We start from the raw sequence: 18,395 nt of genomic DNA on the forward strand, positions 1-18,395 counted from the left end.
TACTTTAATATCTTGATCACATTGCATATATTTTGTCTATTTATTGTATGCAACTGTATTTATTTAGTAATGAACACTTTGTCTCCATACATAAAGCCCTCAGCACTTAAGCTCTAATTTAAATGTATGCTATGCTTTGTTTAGTCTGCATCTGTAGTTTGTTAATCATGATTTATGGAGCACTTCTGCTCATCGTTTCTTTTGCCCTTTCCTTTTTTGTACTTGGTCTACTTGGACAAGAATGTAATGAGACCAATATAAAAACTAATATCTGAAATAATGGCCAAACTTAAGAGATTATATCATCAGAAAAAAGAGGTTAAAAGACTGAGAAATCATCTTTATTTGGATAGATTAAGTTGAGACAGTAAAAAAGAAAGATGCAAAAAACAGAGGCATATTACTAAAAACAGTCCAATTCAAGTAAGAAAACAGTCCTTTAAATGCACAAGTGACTGAGGTCAGGTCTGGATGAGGGCATCGTGTGCATATCTCTGCTCAAGTTAAATGCTTGTGTTGTCAATATGATTAAAGGATGAATGGAGTCTAAAAAAACAGCCTCAATATGTAGAAACGCTCTTACAGATTAAATGATGACTGAGTAGGTGTCAGTTCTCTCTACATAAATATGATGAGTACAGGGGAACAAATGCAATTCATGTTTTCATCCACAGATTTTACAAAGCACCTTGAAGACATACCCATATCATTACCTGCGTTTCTCACACATCGTGTGTTGTGTTTTGTCTTACACTTCTTACATTGAAAACATCACCCGTCCTAAACTCTTTGACCAAGACTTCAGAAACTGTTCAAATGCTTGCAGGATTATGGTTAGTATTTAGTATAAGCATGCAGAATGTGGGTGCACAAATCGATATTAACTTTAAAACTGGAAACAATCATGGGATGTGTCATGCCCAATCAAACAAACCTGTTGTCTGATTGAAGAGTACAGGTTTAATACGAAGGCTGGATTTGATTATATTCATCTAAAAGGTTCCACTAGATCTCTAAAAACACAAAGTAACAGTAGTAGTTTAGCAAATCACACAAACTGAAACTACAAAATTCTGAGGTTTTAAATTGTGGGGGGTGGGGTGGGGGGGTTGAGGTCCTTTCATGCGAGGTTGCCCTTTATCACCAGAACATACACTGAGCTTTCAGACATGTCATGTACCAAAACCTCTAGAGTTTGCAGCTGGGGTCTTCTTTAAGAAATATATGTGGGCTGATTTAAAGGTTTATACATCAAGACTGAGCAATATGCAAGTATGTGTAACTCAAACAGTTCAGCCACATCCAACAGTACAGGTCTACACAGTGGGAGTTATTTAAGGTTTGCATTTGAACTTATGTATGGAGAAGACAAACCGAAATCACTTTGTCCTGCTGTCTGAGACGAGAAGTATTATGGAGCACTGCGTACAATGCTGCTTCAAACAGGCACAGTAGCACGCTGATGAAGAATTCTATCTTAAAGGATTAGTCAATTTTAAAATGATTGACAATTTTGAAATTTTGATATCCCATCAATTGTTGTTATAATTTTTCAAGCCCAAAAAGTGAAGGAAAAAAAGTGCAGTTCAGCCTCTAATGTGAGAATCTGCAGCTTTTCTCTGTCACATGGTAAACTGAGTATCTAGGATTTGGACTGTTGGACATGTAACATGTCACTGCGGTTTCACAATGTGACATTCTGACATGACAGTTGTGGTCTGATGTAGAATCACTTTTGACGTTGGACTTCAGGCCAACTTAAGCTGACATAAAACCTGGGTCAGAGGTCAGCTTTACTGCTAATGTCGTGAATGTTCCGACTGACTGGAAATGTATGCAAGGTGAACGCATGGATTTGGAAGATTACAGACAGCAGTTACAGTGATGTGAAGTGTATCACTGCTGACTATTTACACTTATACCCCACCCCACCACTATCCTGTTTGAAGGGTGTATGTGGTCATCTTGTACTAAAAAGTCCACCATGTGACATGATGAGGAAAGGAGTGGTTTGTACGGTGCCTGGAGCACAAACTGCGTCAGGTCAGCTATTGTACTCTTTGGTGTTATATCAATCCATCCACTCACATCATCAAACCAGGCATGCCGAGTACATCTAAAAGGAAGTGTACGCAGATTTAAGTGAAATCCTGATCCTTGTTTGGTCCAGCTACATGAGGCTGGCTGATGAAAAGCCCACATCACTTTTATATCAAAGACATGTTAACTATTGACCATCCGACCCTCAACCACTCAGCACTTCTCATTCAAAACTGTAATGATAGAGCCACCATACCAGTCCCAAGTCTTCTACACCTACTCTCAACTCCGGAGAGCTGCAGAACAGTGAGGACTGTACAGCTACCACTGTAGATCTGACTGACTGACTATTACATATCGTACTGTTGGCTGCTCTGGCTGGGGGATAGTAGTGGTGGTGGTGGAGGAGGGGTTGCTTCTTCTGAGGCCGGGGGAGGCGGAGGTGCTGTAGCCGCATTAGGGTTAGTTGCACTGGAGTTGGGTTCTGGGGCTGCTGGGAGGTCAGGGGCTGCTGCACCGGGGGTGCTGTCTGAGGAAGGAGGGGGCATGCTGCTGCTGTTGCTGTCATCACTGGGGGCACTGCTGATGGGAGTGCTACTCTCCCTGGGGGGCTCGGGGGGAGGGGTTGCTTTATCAGAGGCAGAAGAGGGGCGGTCAGAAGGAGGAGGTGGAGCAGACTGGGGGTCTGAGGAAGGCTCTGCAGGCGTTGCCTCATCTGGAGAAGGAATCAAGGAGAGACAGGGAGATTTGATTAAGATCAAATGGATGTGGAGGAGGGCTGGATGATATGACCTTAATATAATGTCTTGACATTTTTAGGATGCATCACGATACACAATATTAACAATAATTTACAATCTCCTCAAAAGCACTTGTTAGGACTGGGAAACAAAATCACTTTATATTTCGACCAAATACCTTGATATTAATATTGTGACAATGTCGTTGGATCACTTTTGAAACTTCCCAAAATTATTTTATATAACAAGCACTCAACCCGCTCGCTCGATGCTAACACATGATGGGAATTCCCATTTATGCCATAACATTTACAAATGATACATTTTAATCCACATATTTCACATAAATGATGTGTGCTGATTCATACAGGCATATACAGTATTTCATATGCTTTGAAAACTACATTTTAACTGCCGACTACACATAGGTAAGCTCAATCTGCTGCTGTAGTACTGTAACACTGAGCCACTACAGCAAGCTCAAGGGGTCAAAACAAACTCAAAATTCAGTTTAAAATTCACCCAATCCATTAGTGTGTTATTGTCTACTCTATTTTTTTTCATCTCTATTTATATTTATATTTATATTATATTTTTCAATTACTTTCAGTATTGTTTGTTGTTTTGCACTGACTGACCACAGCAAATTCCTCATAAATAAAAACAATTCTGATGCACCAGGTTGATGAGCAGGAACAGCTAAATGTAGCAGACTAATGTTTATGGAGCGGAGCAGCGGTCAGCAGTAACAAACAACCAGCTGACAAGCTGCTTGTAGCGCTAACAAACACACTAGGCATTCAACACGTTAAACTCTGTGGTGATGAAAATACATCTAATCAAAAACTCTGCTTCTGCTCAGCATCTGGTACAATGGACCTCCTGGAGCTAACAGTGCAGCAGAGAGGCTGCTCTCACTGTTGGACATATAGCGTTACTAACATAGCAGAGCTCACCACCTTATTTTGTTATCTACATACAGGCATCACTGTTAGATGCTTTCAAATGAATACACTGATGCTGTCAACTTTGTTAAGTTGTGTTTCATATTGTATTTCATTCGATTGGTTGAATGGTTTAGCACGCAGTATAATGGAGCAAAAGACTAAAGATAGTGCCCCAGTTTGTATTCATTAAATTGAGAATTGATTCTGAATCGAATCAGACACCCAAGAATAGGAATCAAATTTAATCACGAGATATCCAAAGATTCACACCCCTAAATGGTTGTCAGATGATAGCTGGTGGGCTCTGGGATTGCATTTTGGCCAACATGTTCTGCCTCCTTTGCTCCCCACACCGTTTACCTGCATGCATTTAGTCCACTCATGTGATTGGTTAATACTACATAACCAGAATGTTTCTGATGGCAAAATTGTGTTGCTGCCTACAGATTCTGCATTTATATGCAGGCATCTGTTTAGAGATGTAAAACTCTACAAAGCTGATTTATTTTAAACTCTAAGGACTAATACTTTTATACAGCCATTTTCTTGAAAATGTAACAAAGTACTTAACAAATTAGTTTTGTAAACAAAACTTTTTTTTAATACTGTCCATACCTGTCTCCATTGGTGTGGGCTTGTCCTCCTCCTTGGTCCCTGAGGTTGTGTTAGCTGTGCTGCTAGCATTAGCACTGCTCTGCTCAGCAGCTTTGTTTGTTGCGGCCTCCTGCTGCTGTTGTTGGGCCTGCTGCGCAGCTTTCTCTGCCTGCTCGGCCGCCTCGCGCTCCCTCTCCTCCGCCCGACGCCTGGCTGCTTCTTCAGCTGCAGCCATCTCTGCTGCCAGCTTCTCCATGTCCACTTCTACCTTCTGACTGCACAGCTGGACACAGGAAACACTTGTAAACAAAACCTAATTCTCTAGTCACAAATTAACCTTAAACAGTTTTCACACTAATGAAAAACCACAGTAGTGAGAACAAGACACAGGTTCACAGATTAGTGTACATAAAGTCAAGTGAAAACATTCATCATTTGGCTCCTTTTGTATTTTAGAACTCACACTACACGAGTAATATCCTCTTCTGCTGTGGTGAGGTTCAGATTTAGTTCAGGGGTAATTAAATAACATGATCCTGTGGCTACACATTATTCCAAATGGATGTTTCATGATCTGGAATAAAACCTCTTACTACTTCTAACCAGGGATGTTACAACACATTTTCCTGATGTTTAAACTTAGACTAGTTAACTAGTCAAAAAGTAAGAAAGCAGTAAAAGTTGAGCTCAATTTAATCTGTAAGGTTAAACATTGTCCAAAATAATCTGCCTATATTACCATCTGAGACGAAACTGTTGTTAACATTAGTAAGGGATGCTCGTATATTTTTTTATAAGGCAACATTTGACTGGTAAGGCACGACAATTCAGTGCAAACTATGTATACGCTATAATGTAAATTTGTACAAAGTAAATTTGTACGGTTGGTATTTATGGTGCCAATTGTGAGGGTAACAATGTTTAATCAACTAGATGACTAATCACACACATCCCTACTTCTCTCAGCTGTCTCTAGAGAAACAAAGTCTGGCTGTACCCGCTTGAGCTCAGTGTTGAATGAGTCAGTGGTCTCTAGGAAGCGTCTTTTCTTGTCTTGGTGGCGATCCTCAATCTGCAGAAGCTCTGCCTCCAGCTTTCTCTGAAACACACAAGAAACAGTTGAAACACACAGAGTCTCTGAAGTTACATCAGTACCTGACATTTGTTCACCATGTGCGCAGGACATCATCTCAGTCTGTGCAACCTACCTGGTGCACCATGAGTGACTGCACCTGCCTCTTCAGGACCTGCATGCGGGCTGTGGTGACCACCGAACGGACATCAGGCACCACAATCTCACTGAGGATGTCACTGATGAGCCGGTGGTTCCTCTGGAAGCGAGCAGCTGCTGTGTGCTTCACTGAAAAACCATCATCATAGTCTGGATGGAAGGAACACAGGACATTTTAGCGATCATCATGAGGACGGAGGGGCCAGGCTGACAGTTTACATTCACACATGCTTTGAGCATTTGTTTAAAACGTCCACAAAAATGTTTTCAGTGCTTTGTAGTGACACTGGTTTCACTTCTGCTCATGGTTTTAACACATTTTTAAAAAGGGGCACTATGTAGTTTTGGAGAAGAAATTCAAACTCAGAACTTTTATACTTATGATATTAATGAGGTAATGAAACAGAAATACTCAGAAATATGTTTTTTTCCAGAAGTGAATAAAGAAGCTATTCTCAGAGGGAAGACCAGGTCCCCAGAACCCTGTTAGAAGCTAGAAAGGTGGCAGGGTCCGCCACATATAAACAGAGTAAAGCATTAAGACAACACATTGCGTTGTCCTTTAAGGTCAGTTTGTTTATTCAGTAAATTCAGTCATGAAAACAAGAGTTTGTTTAGGTAATAAATCAGTGAAGATCTTTCTTTCTTTGAAAGTCTGACTGATGCACACCAATCATCTCTCAAACTGACCATCCGGGTCTTCAGCGGGCTGAATGCTCATGTACGGCTCTCCTTTGTCCATACGACTCTGCCTCTGTCTGCTCTCCTCCTCCATGGCGGCCTCGGCTCGATTCTTAGCGTTGACGTAGGCCAGGTAGGCTGGTGAGTTGTGGTACGCCTTCAAAGAATCATTATACTCGATCTGAGAGGGAGAGGAGAAAAGCAAGTGAGTCGAATTTAAAGGAGACGCCTTATTGTGTTTGTTTTCTTATGACACACAATTGTCATTTCTGACACTTCAAACGAACAAAGTCTTACGATACTAACAGTACTGAAGTAATCAACAGTATCTCAAGATCTACACATTTTTACTTTCCACCAACACAATTTTGCTTTCAAAGACGTACAGAAAACATAAATGAACTGCAGAGCTAACCTCAGCAGTAATCATGACACTTCAGACAGCTCACCTTCTCAGCTTCATACTCGTTCAGGTAGTCCTGTTTCTCCTCATCAGTCAGGTCTCGCCACATCCCTCCGATAATCTTCCCAATCTCCCACAGCTTCAGGTCCGGGTTGGATGCCTTCACTTGGTCCCATACCTTGCATATGCACGCAACGCAAGACACAAACACACATGCAAAGGCAGGGGCATCACCCCACACACATACACAAAAATAACAAATGGTTACTACAAGGCAACTGCATTTAATGGTAAGTTAGATTACTACAAGACGGTGCAGGAAACAAAGGAGGAAAAGTGCAAAGGAAAAAATTAGTTCTTACTGGACAGAATTATCAACTGGCATAATGGTAAAGTTCATTTATGGTGGTCCAGAGAGCTCACTACATTGCAACTTGAGAAAACAGGCAAAAAGACAAACACAAGCACATTAAAATAAGTAAGGGTGCTCCAATGAAAGGTCTAAGGTCTTTGTGCCCTGAAGCCGCTACTCCACCTGGTCACTGCTTGTACCTGGTGACTTCAGATCGATAAAATGTACACAGATGTAAAGTGTCTGTAACACCAAACTCAAAGTGCTTTTACCTACAAAACTGTATTCAGCTAAAGTACTTCAGTCCATTTATTTAGTGATAGTTCTGATAGTTCTGCTGTGTTTAACGCCAGTGTAACCTTTTAGCTCCTTTAGCTGTTAGCTCTCTTACTGCAGGGCTGGAAACAAACAGCGTTACATTGTCCCGCCACTCAGGACGACAGAAAATGTAAACAGACAATGCCAAATGATAAATTGAACTGACTGCTTCTGACAGCGGTGGAGCGCTACTTCTCCTGCTGTAACCATAGTGATCTCTCTCTCCACAGCGCTGTGCCAGCGCTACTTACAATCACTCACTGCGTGGCATTTTAGCAGTGCATAGAGAAGCTGTCTCGTGTGTGATCGGCTCTTCTGATTGGACTCTATAGAGACCTCCGATCAAACTTTTTACAACGTTTATGAGCCAATAACAATCATGTCCGATCAATCAGAGCACCCTTATACAAAATCATGCTAAGGTCAGCAGGAGAGCTAGTTAGCAGCCGTTGAGCAGCAGAGTGCTGCGGTGTGTGTTGGCTACAGGAGCTTACAGCTAACAAAGCTAATAGATTACAGATAAACACAACAGGACTGAGTTTCTCTTCAGAGGAGCATGTAGTGTTAAACAGTGAACTGTTATTTTATGTGACAACATAAACAAGTTTACGCTAAATAAATGTACTGAAGAACTTCAGTACAGTTTGAAGGTACAGGTACTTTGAGGTTAGAGTAACAGACATTTCACATCCGTGTACATTGGTACAGATTTAGCCAGATACTCAACTAGCAACTAGATGACAATTAGTAAAGAAAAGTCCTCTTGATCTGTATCGCCTGATACTACTTCAAGCAAACAGTGATCAGCCCCAAAAATCCTGATCAGAGCACGCTTATTGTCAAACTGGTGAGGATGTTTCTTAATTGCCCGTTTCGACTCTTTAAATGTGTTTTCTGAAGTTGCAGTGTGTTGAGCTGTGAGAGCCACTGTCGAGCATTGCAAAAAGGCTGGATGGAATGGAATGAAGCATTTCTAAAGACAGAATCACCAGTTTTACGACATGATGAATGTTTAGAATAGATTTTGTCTTTATGTACTATTCAATGTTAGAATTTCAGCTCTGAAACTACAGAAGCAGCAAAGCAACAAGCACATAAAGGGGGAAATGAAAGCAGGAGCAGATCATGCTTGCAGACGGAAACACAAAGAGATGTTGTAATTTCTCTTTATGGTTGACAAACAAAGGAGGCTACAGAGAGCCAACAGGATAGTGGAGAGCGTCCACTAGGTGGTTGAGGTGGTGGTGAAGGCGTCATGGCTTGGCTGTTTCCCACCCTAAAACCCCTGCAACTCTTCAGGGGATGGGAGGACAAGCAGTAAAAGCAGACACCGTGGATGGGTGTCTTACCTTCCTGCTTACCTTCCGGCTGTACCGCATGTAAGGCATCAGTGGCTTGTCTGGAGGTTTGGGCGGCTTTGGGACGGTGATGCCTGAGGCGTTCTGTGGAAGGAAAGAGAAGGGGGACAAAAGAAGGGGAGAAAAGTGTGAATGAGGAGATGGAAGGGATGTAGATGAAGGGGAAACAACCAAAACGGACACAGGTTTACAGAGAAAAAAAAATAATGGTCATAAAACATCAGCTGATTATGGTCTGATCATGGCGAGGCTTGTGTAAAGGCAAAATAAGACGTGTACATGTGAACATGAAAATACATAACGCTCAAGTGGTCCTGGATGTTTCATTCCAGCTGGATAAATGCATTTATGATGCATGTCAATTCATTCACATGCATGTATGGATGTTAATGAATTTTTAGCAGCCAATGGCTTGAATTATTTTGAGAGGCTGTCAATAAGGAATGAAACCACAAGAGGGAAGACTGTGTCTATGTGGGGGGTTCAATGACGACCAGGTGGGAACAACCATTTGAGTTCTGTGGCAAAAACAGTGTATTCCCGTTTACATTTCTACCAGGTTCTGAGCAACCATGAAGAAAAGGCTATTTATATCCATCAAACTGACCAAAAGGAGGCCAACTGCCACACGTATGGCAGTGTCCTCTACAAAAAGGACATGTTCGAACCTCTCAAGAAAAACTTGGCGCATGGCGTCTACTCAAACATGTAGTTAAAAAGTAAGTATATGTACGGCCTGAGCCCACACACCAGTGGCATCTTTGCAAGTTGACAAAAAAAATTGTCCTGTTCCCGCATTATCGCTGCAGAGAAGGCTCGCCTTTTCGCCGCCTAGGTTTGTTCACACTGAACCTGACAATCGCGGTGAATTTTTTCTTTACAAGTTTCCAGAGACAGTAACTACAACAACACAATAGTGGAAGGAGACAAAGACACGGTGATTTTAAGTTTTTTGCTCTGCATTGTGTCACATAATCACCGCCATTCAACTGCGGGAGCCGCCTGGCTCTGCTGCCGGGGACAGACACTGTTTTTCGCCCATAAATGTGACGAAGAGTCGGTAGGACAGACAGGATGACAGAGGCTGTTCAGCATATAACTGGAGTATATTTTTCCCTCTTGTAAGATGAAGACACGACCTGCTACCACGTTACTGTCGTTTGTTCTTGTAAAGTTGCCTTTTGGGTTGAAGTGTGGGACATTTCTCTTATCTGTGAGCGAAGGAGCCGTTTAGCTGTCATACTGTGAACACCATCAAACCGTCACACCCGTCACGCGCTCCTGACTTTCCCATTCACACATACGGCGTCTCGCCTCTGCTGTGGCTGTTACTACACCCTGTGGTGGATCAGAAGCTGTCCCCCGCTGTAACTTTCACACAGATGGCTAGACGGAGCATCAGCGCATGATTCCGGCCTTGAAAGGGCAGTGTGAATGGGGCTATTGTCTCAAAGATTCATTTTGCAGAAGAAAATGCAGAAACAGTGGGATGCATTCCTAGTCTAAGGTGGCTTTGTTAAAAGCAATCATCCACTAGTAATGTTAACACGATTGTTAACTGTTGAGTAATAATATTCAGATTATTTTTGTTAGGTTGAATATTATTTTCAGTAAATGCTGTTTGTTAACTCCTAATTCGTGAATTCCATCATGTTTTCCAAAGATAAAATGCGATGTTCCTAAAGCACGGCACAAAGTGCCACACATTTCAACGGCATGTAAAATAACATTTGGCCATTGAAGAATGGGATTTATGGTTTGGCTGGGATAATATACACTAGGGGTGGGCGATATGGCAAAAATATCATATACGATACGATTTTTAAAAAATAAAATCACGATTTTATCACGATCTTAAATCAAAAAAAGAAAAACAGACAATTTAGGCCAAAGAACCTTTCTGAACAGATTTTGATTTAAATAGTTGCAGTTTTGCCAACATGTGCAAACAACGTAAACATACTTAAAGGTAAACAACAACACTCTGATAAAGTGCACTCTTGCAACATAAAAGGTTTACTTTCAATAAATATGAAAGTAAAATATCAATGAAGACATTACTGTTTGTTTTATTCAACAGTCATTTTAACAGGATTTAAGTATATCAAAACACTAAACACCAGAGGTGGGAATTGTGGAGTCATCAAGTCATCTCCATGCCATGTATTTGTTCTGTTCATGCACTAAACCAGCTGAGTCCAATCAGCACAGCTCTTCAGCCAGGAAGGTGAGCTAATTAGTGAATGCACCTGGTTCAGTGACTGAGCAGAACAAATACATGGCATGGAGATGACTCCACAATTCTCACCTCTGCTAAATAGCTTATTGAAAAGGGTCAAATAAGTCCATCAGTAGTCGGACTATCCGACGGGGGGGTGGGGGGGGTCGCGGTAATTTGAACACTGTACAATTAGCGCGATATAGCGCATTTACCGCGACCTATCCATGCGCCCGTGTGTGTGTGTGTGTGTGCGTGCCCGCTCGCCCGCACCCGAGAGAGGCGGTAGGTGGAGGGGCTAACTGGCAGAGATGAGAGATGGTGAAACGCTGTTTTTTTTGTTTTGTTTTTAAAAAGCGACCAACTCCTCCGTCTGGCTTTCAGCCATGGCTCTCCATGCGGCTACCGCTACACGCATAAACAAGGAGGCGGGTAAGAAAGCGCGTCACTGCCCGTAATTCGCTATGATTGGTCGGTCAGGTTGACGACGTAATACGTTTGGTGCGTCGGTGCATCAGCATAGAACTACAATTTATAGAACGCGCACTAGACAATCCTACGATATCTGCACTTTGGCAGATCGTCTACACATTAAAATCCTTCACGATCTAATATCGTCATATCGCCCACCCCTAATATACACTAACCTTTTTTGGAAAAACAGATTGAATTCTGCTCGTTTTCTGATTGTTTTCATACTTTTAGATGCGTCGACTAGTCCAGGTTTAAACATAAATTTAATCCTCAGGGGAATAAGTTGCTAGCAACATCCCTAATTAACACAAGTATGACATTCTACCTCTTGCACCATAAAAGCAGAAATAACACAAAGACATAAAACTCACGCATTGAACGCATGAAGTGAAATAGAAAATGTACAGCCTGTGGTTACTGGCCTGTGTTCTCAAAATTTTGCGAGGAAATTACGTGACTAGTAATCATAATCAGTGACTGATTATGTTTTACCTCATCATTTAGTGGATGCCACAGTTATTTTATATGCTACTTGAAAGAGAGTGAAATGGCTCAGTGTAACAGACTAAAATACTACAGTGCCTGCATTGAAAGTCTAATTTTCCACCAAAATAAACGGGTCCGCACAGGTTTTTTGACCGTAATGACCCCATTCCCCTCTTCCCGCAGGCAAGGCAGCCCGCCTGTGATTTTTATCTGAAGTGTTACGTTGTACGTCACGTTTCACGTCAAGATTGCGCCGGAAACAGTTGTAACGGAAGAGAAAACAATAATAGACCCATTATTAAAAAAAGGCATCTGTAAAACAGTGGATAAATTCTTTTGAGCGTCACAACCAACACGAAACAATAATTTGACAATCACATTATTTTATCCCCAATCAAGTTAGCCAGGTGCTAAACCAGAAGTTAGCTGGCTCGGTCGGCAATCCAAGAATTTTCATAACCGGGCAGTCGATATTGTTTTTTGGCTTCAAAACACAACTGAGCAGCTCTCATAGGAATTAACTGTTTCTGCCTCCAACACTGTGTGCAGTAATCAGGGATGCAAACGGGTCAGGACAAAAAAAGAGTGTAATTGTCGTAATTGTTCCTTTGTAATATTTACATTTTTGGGGATACTGAATTTTAGGTCTTCATTGAATGTTAGCCATAATTATTACTATTAAAATAAACTGAATAAATAAAGACATGGGATGTTTCATTCGGTGTGTAATGGACATATATATATAATGTGTTCGTTTCACTTTTTGAATTGACTTAGTGACATAGGCCTTAATAAACTCTCCCATGACATTCTAATGCACCTGTACATCAGAAACAATAGGAGTGATAGGTACAGTAGGATATGCAATAATTAACTACTGCATACATCTTGACAGCTCTACTTTACACTGTTGATTTGTATAATCCCAACAGACATGTCCAGTGATGTTCAGCTTTCTGTGTTTACATGTGTCTGTTTTGATGATACAAGTCAGCGGTCCTGAAATGTGTGTTTCTCTTCTATAAAACACATTCTACATCGCGGAGGCAACGTCTTTCCACTGAGGGCTTCCTTCACCTTTGAAACGGGGCAGAGCTCCGTGGGAAACACCTGCCTGACACAGCAACGTAGGGAACCGTGCACTTCCACGGCGCACAGCTCCACAGACATGCATGGGGGGAAAATGCACGCGGCTACGCGCCGCTTTGGGTTGTGAGCACGCATGTCGCGCGTCTACATTGGAAGCTAATAGGTAGGCTATTATCAGTATAATCAGAGGCAACCATGAATGAGTTCGCCTCAGTTTCACGAGATTGTCACTGCCACCCCCTCCCCTCCTAAAAAAAAACAAAACTCTTCGGATCTGAATGATTCACAAGAGTCACCTAATTGGCCACGAAAAAAGCGAGTTGCGCTTTTCGGCGCGCTGTTTGCATCCCTGATAGGGTTCCCCCTCCCCCCCCCCCTTTCGACAAGTTAGTGTCTTTCGTTTCAAAATTATTACTGACGTTATCGTGGCCGGTGGCCCGCATTGTTGTTGGCCGTGTTATTATTAGCCATTAGCCGCAGCTAGCGATTAAAGGCTGACGTCACGTTAATGATTATAAACAACGTTAAAAAAAAAAAAAAAAAATGAATCGGGCATGCCCATATTACGTTAATAGACACAGTGTCAGTATACTAAGTTTACATAGATGTTGGTGACTGAAAAGTGTTATTTTCTCTGTTAAAGTCCCAGAATGAAGTAGAGAAAAGTCGACCTGCAACCAAACAGCAGCCGACTCTACCATCTGTGTTTGACCAAAAACGAAAATATGATGCCAAGTCCCCAGAATATTTAACGTGTGGTTCTGTTAATTGTTACATGTTGTAACAGAGGTTATTTTTGCATTTCTCTCATTAATAAAAGTATTTCTTTTCAATTTTGGGGTCTTTTTTTTTTTTATCCTTGTGGTATCGAAAATGGTATCGAGTATCGAATATTTTCCTGAGTATCGGTATCGAGTTGAAAATTTTAGTATCGTGACGACCCTAATCCCTGAGTAATAAAACTTGAATAGACTGCATCCCAAATTCCTTCCTTATTTACACACCACCACGAGTGCTAATAATCGTCAACATCGCGTTCACCAGGGTCTTACGTTTAGATCAAAGCCGAGCCAAGCTGAAAAAACCTGTGTCTACTGCAGTCAATTGACCCGGGTGTAAACGCAGAGTGTACACACTCCCATTGCACACAAAAGCCTGATCTTAGTGCGTATGTGGGATCTGACCAGTGGAAAAGGGGTATAAATGAGTCAAAGATATCCCTTCATACAGTTCAGTTTGCAAAAGAAAAAAAAAAGGAACTATAAACTATTGTTCAGGTGACATAAACAACACTTAATTTATTATTTTGTTAAGAAACTAAGTTTAATGAACTATAGCCCAATACTTTAGAAGTTGCCTACTTCATACCAGATTTGCTTGACAGCAAATTAAAGCTCCTACTAGTAAGATACTCGATTTTCAAATCTCATTCCCAACTTGTCGAATATTGATGCTTTCGGACAGCGGCAGTCCCATTATACAATCCCAAAGCACCAGTTGAGTTGGGAAACCCAAAGCATCAGCATTACCGTCTCACTAATAGCTTTAACTGATAGTTTAGGTGGTTAGAAGTCAAACTAATCAACTAAACAAAACTGTTTGCATAGTGCTTTGAGCCCAGCAGTGGCTTATTTCATTATATATAAGGGAAAAGGATCTGGACTGTTTCAAAAAATAACTGTGGGAGCTGCCTGAAGAAAACTGAACTGACTTAACTCCCTTTGCTCAACTCTAACACAAATTACCATATCGGAAATATTCAAATCGCCCTGATTTCTGACCATAGTCTGCTGCAGTCTCCACTACCAAACAGTGCAACCACAAATCCATCTTCAGTCTATTTCTTTTGTTCAAATGTGTCCAGATTATTTCCCTCTTGTTCAACCTCCCACTACCCATTTACTTGTTACTCTGATGTCATCATCAACCTGTGGGTGCGTTAGCGCCACCTTGTAAGCTTTTTTAAATCATCTCTTTCCACTTTCTCCATATCTGTGCCCCTACATTTAGACAGGACAGATTATGACTACCCTCCCTCTAAAACCTGCACCCATCCCCATTCTGCTTTTTTTCTCCAAATCCCTTCATCATTTCATTACCCTGCTGGAGCCTCCGGAGCTCCCTCCCAGGCGGAGGTTGTTGTAGGCCAGATGGCTGTAAGGGTTGTAGCCCACAAACCCTGGGGTGGAAGGCATTTGCTGATGGAAGACAAATGAGACAAAACACGAATGAGAAATGGCTCACAAACAAGAGGAGGAAGAGGGATAAACATAAATAAGTGAAAAGGGGGGAAAACATGAAAATATATGTATCTTGTTTTGCTTGTTTGTTTGTTTTCCATGATGTCATCGTGCAAGGCAAAAAAGGCAACTGGCCAGCAGGCTGGCATTAAGAATGAGTGCACAACATGTAAATGTTGCATGTAAAACAGCACAGGCTCAGATCACCCCCTATTAATTAGTCGTGTGACCACACCATTGCATTTCATTACTGAATGTAAGGAAATAAAAAGCATGTTGACCTATAACTGTACGCATGTGTTAAACTCTGAAATTGATGATGAAAAGAAAGTCCCCAGTAGCAATAACGCTTTACAAAAGCACATGAGCCACTTTAACCCCTTCTGAACAAGCCCTTCAATAAGTGGTGGCAGGACAGGAAAAGGCAGGAGTGAGAGCGATGATGGAGAGCTGAACAAACTTGTGGCAACCTCTGTGTGTTCAGACAGAGGAAGAAATTTAATGAAAGCAATATCAAAATGTGGAGAAAGAGGAAGTAAGACAAATAAAAGAAACCAAAAAGAGTGTAGAGAGCTATCATGACCCTGTGGTCACTACAGCAACAAGACTGAGCCTGGAACTGAGTGTTGGACACTTACTGTTGTCGGGGCAGGGGGAGGGGGAGGGGCGTAGGATGGTCGCTCTGTGTGAGAAAGGAGAAAAGAAATGTTAACAGCTATTAAGAGCAACACATGTCTATAAACGAACATTCTAAGCATGAATATATCATTGTTTAAAAAAACTATTCATTTGTGAAAATTCATATTTAATTGTGGAAAAAAGAGCAGTACGAGCGCGACTGCCTGCCTTGCTGCATTGCATACACTAAGACGGACAGGAGTCACACACATATTCATTGATTGATTGTAAGGGAAAGGTAGGTCAAGTTGAAACGCGCAAATAATTAATCAACAACCGTGTGATAATGATGGCAGAGGTCACAACCCAACAGGGCTGCAGAGAGTGGGATCTGCACACGGTACAAAAATTGTGCCATCAAATAACATAAAATATGAGTTGTAGAATGATGCACCATAAACAATTAAGAGGCTGTCTCATAAATAAGATGTTATGGAAAGTATAAAATGTAGAAAATAATCAAATAACACTGAGTGAGTGGGAGAGTGAGAGAGAGAGCATGTGTACGTGTACAGCAGGAGGCAGGTGCGTAGACTGACTGGGAGTGAAGGATGCTTTGCTGAAGCAAAGACACAAAACGCTGGGAGATCTTCAGCACTATTATTAGAGGTGAAAAACATGTTTGGGTCAATATGAGACCATGGCGCAGCAAATTAGACTATGAGGGACCAACAGAGTCTCTCTGACTTATGGGAAACACTGTTGATGTAATATGTAATAAGAGACAAATGGTTTGAACCTCAGTGATTTTTAGAAGGAATAATCAAACGTCATTTCTGGACACTTTTGACAGGTTTATACTATATATTATCGGCTCGTCTTTGGCTTGGTTTCATAATCAGAGCAAATATAAACCTGGCATGTGTACATGATGCAAGTGCACAAAACAGTATCACGACCCATCCAGAAATGGATAAAGACAAAGGCCTTCCGACTGGCAAGTTGAGCTTCAAAGCCCTGCCAAATTGTTCTCTTGACAAGAACAAAGTTATTTGCATTCACTGTCGATGTGAACTGAGTTACCACCGGAGTACGTCCAGTCTCAAATACCACTTGCTGGCCAAGCCCTCCTCCCCCTCGTCAAAGGCAGATCACGCAGGATGGTTTGCAGCGGGGATGCCTGGACAACTCTTCATGAGAAAACCTTTCAACAGCGATAGCTAAATGGGTGGCTACAGCATGCACACTGATTAACATTGTATAGTTAAGCTTTACAAGTGTAAAGTTGGACATGCCATTGTGTTACATTCAGGTCAGTATGCCCATCTGTTTTGCTTGTTGGGCTTGAGTTTTCCATGTTATGCTTTCAGCATATTTTTTGAGCATGCAGTACCTCTGAGGTTATTCTGGAGAATATTCTGGACCATAGTTGTCAATGTTTTAGATTGTTGCAATAATAATAATAATAATAATAATAATAAACACACATTTATATAAAGCAAGCATTATTGTATTTATATGTATAAATAAGGTAAATTACCAAACAATAGAAAATCTGTTTTATTCATATGATAAATATAAATGTGATTTAAACAATTTTTATTGAATGTTTACTTACTTGACATCTTGTCTGGAGGCGGGACTAAGGACAGTAGGCTATTTCTTATACATACTGGTTAACCTGGATGAGAAAACACGGCAAAAAACAAAGCACACAAATAAGATTCACTCCGCTATTGCAATAAGTCGTTTGGTAGACCAAGAACCATAAAAAAGACACCGGGAGATGACTGAAAGTGACGAACACCGACAACGATTAATGAAACAATGGCTGACGGGGCTTGTACAGCTTCGTTAACGTTAGCTTACCCGGCCTGGCCTTCCAGCCTACCTTGCTAACACAAAGACACATTTTCCCCATAATAACAGTGAAGCTGTTATCAAAGTCAGTGGATTTTCTAGCAAATTAGTTCTAAAAACTAGTAAACAGTCAAAACACGCGTTTCTGCAGTATGGTTCCCACCTCTGAAGAGAGCAACACTTGTCATATGTTTGAATAAACCTTTCTGTTCAAGCTAATAGTTAGTGAGCTAACGGACAATACAGCACCCGCTACCGCCTAGCACATGGATGTAAAGAGCTAACATAGCCCTACCAGCGAAGTTAGATAATTGTAAAATAAACACATTAAGGTCGTTTTACATCTCACTTACAAACGGGTATAAATGTTACATTGCCAAGAAGTTCTGTTGGAAACAACGTAACCAGACTCACTCAGTGGCTCTTTGTTCCGCTGCAGGCAGGGCCGCTTCTTTCGACTCACAACCACACCGGAAGTGACGTTTTGGTCTGGCCGACGGAAAGGATGGTTTCAGAATAAGAGCTCAGTTACTTCAAATCCACATCTGCGGCACAGTTGCATCGCTACCAGTTTTGTGGAAGCTACTTTTAAAACATAGCTTTGACTTGCTTTAAGCAGTAATCAGTTCTTATGATTAATCACAGCTAATATATTCAAACTTATTACAACCACACAATAGTGGAAGGCGACACAGACATGTCAACAGTGGCAACTCGTCAATAGGGGGCGCTAGAGCGCCACCCCA

At 41.4% G+C, this 18,395-nt stretch overlaps 1 protein-coding gene across 4 annotated transcripts; it reads right to left on the reverse strand.

Annotated features, from left to right (window-relative positions):
• Positions 1-325: 325 nt before the first annotated feature.
• Positions 326-18,143, reverse strand: LOC311267638 (SWI/SNF-related matrix-associated actin-dependent regulator of chromatin subfamily E member 1-like). Of its 4 annotated transcripts, none has more exons than XM_084370822.1 (11): positions 18,064-18,143; positions 17,408-17,470; positions 15,810-15,853; positions 15,031-15,129; positions 8,668-8,748; positions 6,683-6,814; positions 6,243-6,414; positions 5,530-5,702; positions 5,319-5,420; positions 4,343-4,604; positions 326-2,755 (listed from the first exon to the last, which is right to left on the reverse strand). In XM_084370822.1, the coding sequence occupies exons 2-11, from the start codon at positions 17,412-17,414 to the stop codon at positions 2,391-2,393; spliced, it is 1,437 nt and encodes a 478-aa protein (XP_084226948.1). In that variant the 5' UTR covers positions 17,415-17,470; positions 18,064-18,143; the 3' UTR covers positions 326-2,390. The 4 variants fall into 4 exon arrangements, with proteins under 4 accessions (XP_084226948.1, XP_084226946.1, XP_084226947.1 ...); XM_084370820.1 differs by having other exon boundaries at positions 8,656-8,748; XM_084370821.1 differs by having other exon boundaries at positions 8,656-8,748; positions 18,003-18,070.
• Between the last annotated feature and the right edge of the window lie 252 nt (positions 18,144-18,395).

The sequence above is a fragment of the Pagrus pagrus genome (genome assembly GCF_965226575.1).
Source record: "Pagrus pagrus genome assembly, chromosome: 13".
Classification (NCBI taxonomy): Eukaryota; Metazoa; Chordata; class Actinopteri; order Spariformes; family Sparidae; genus Pagrus; species Pagrus pagrus.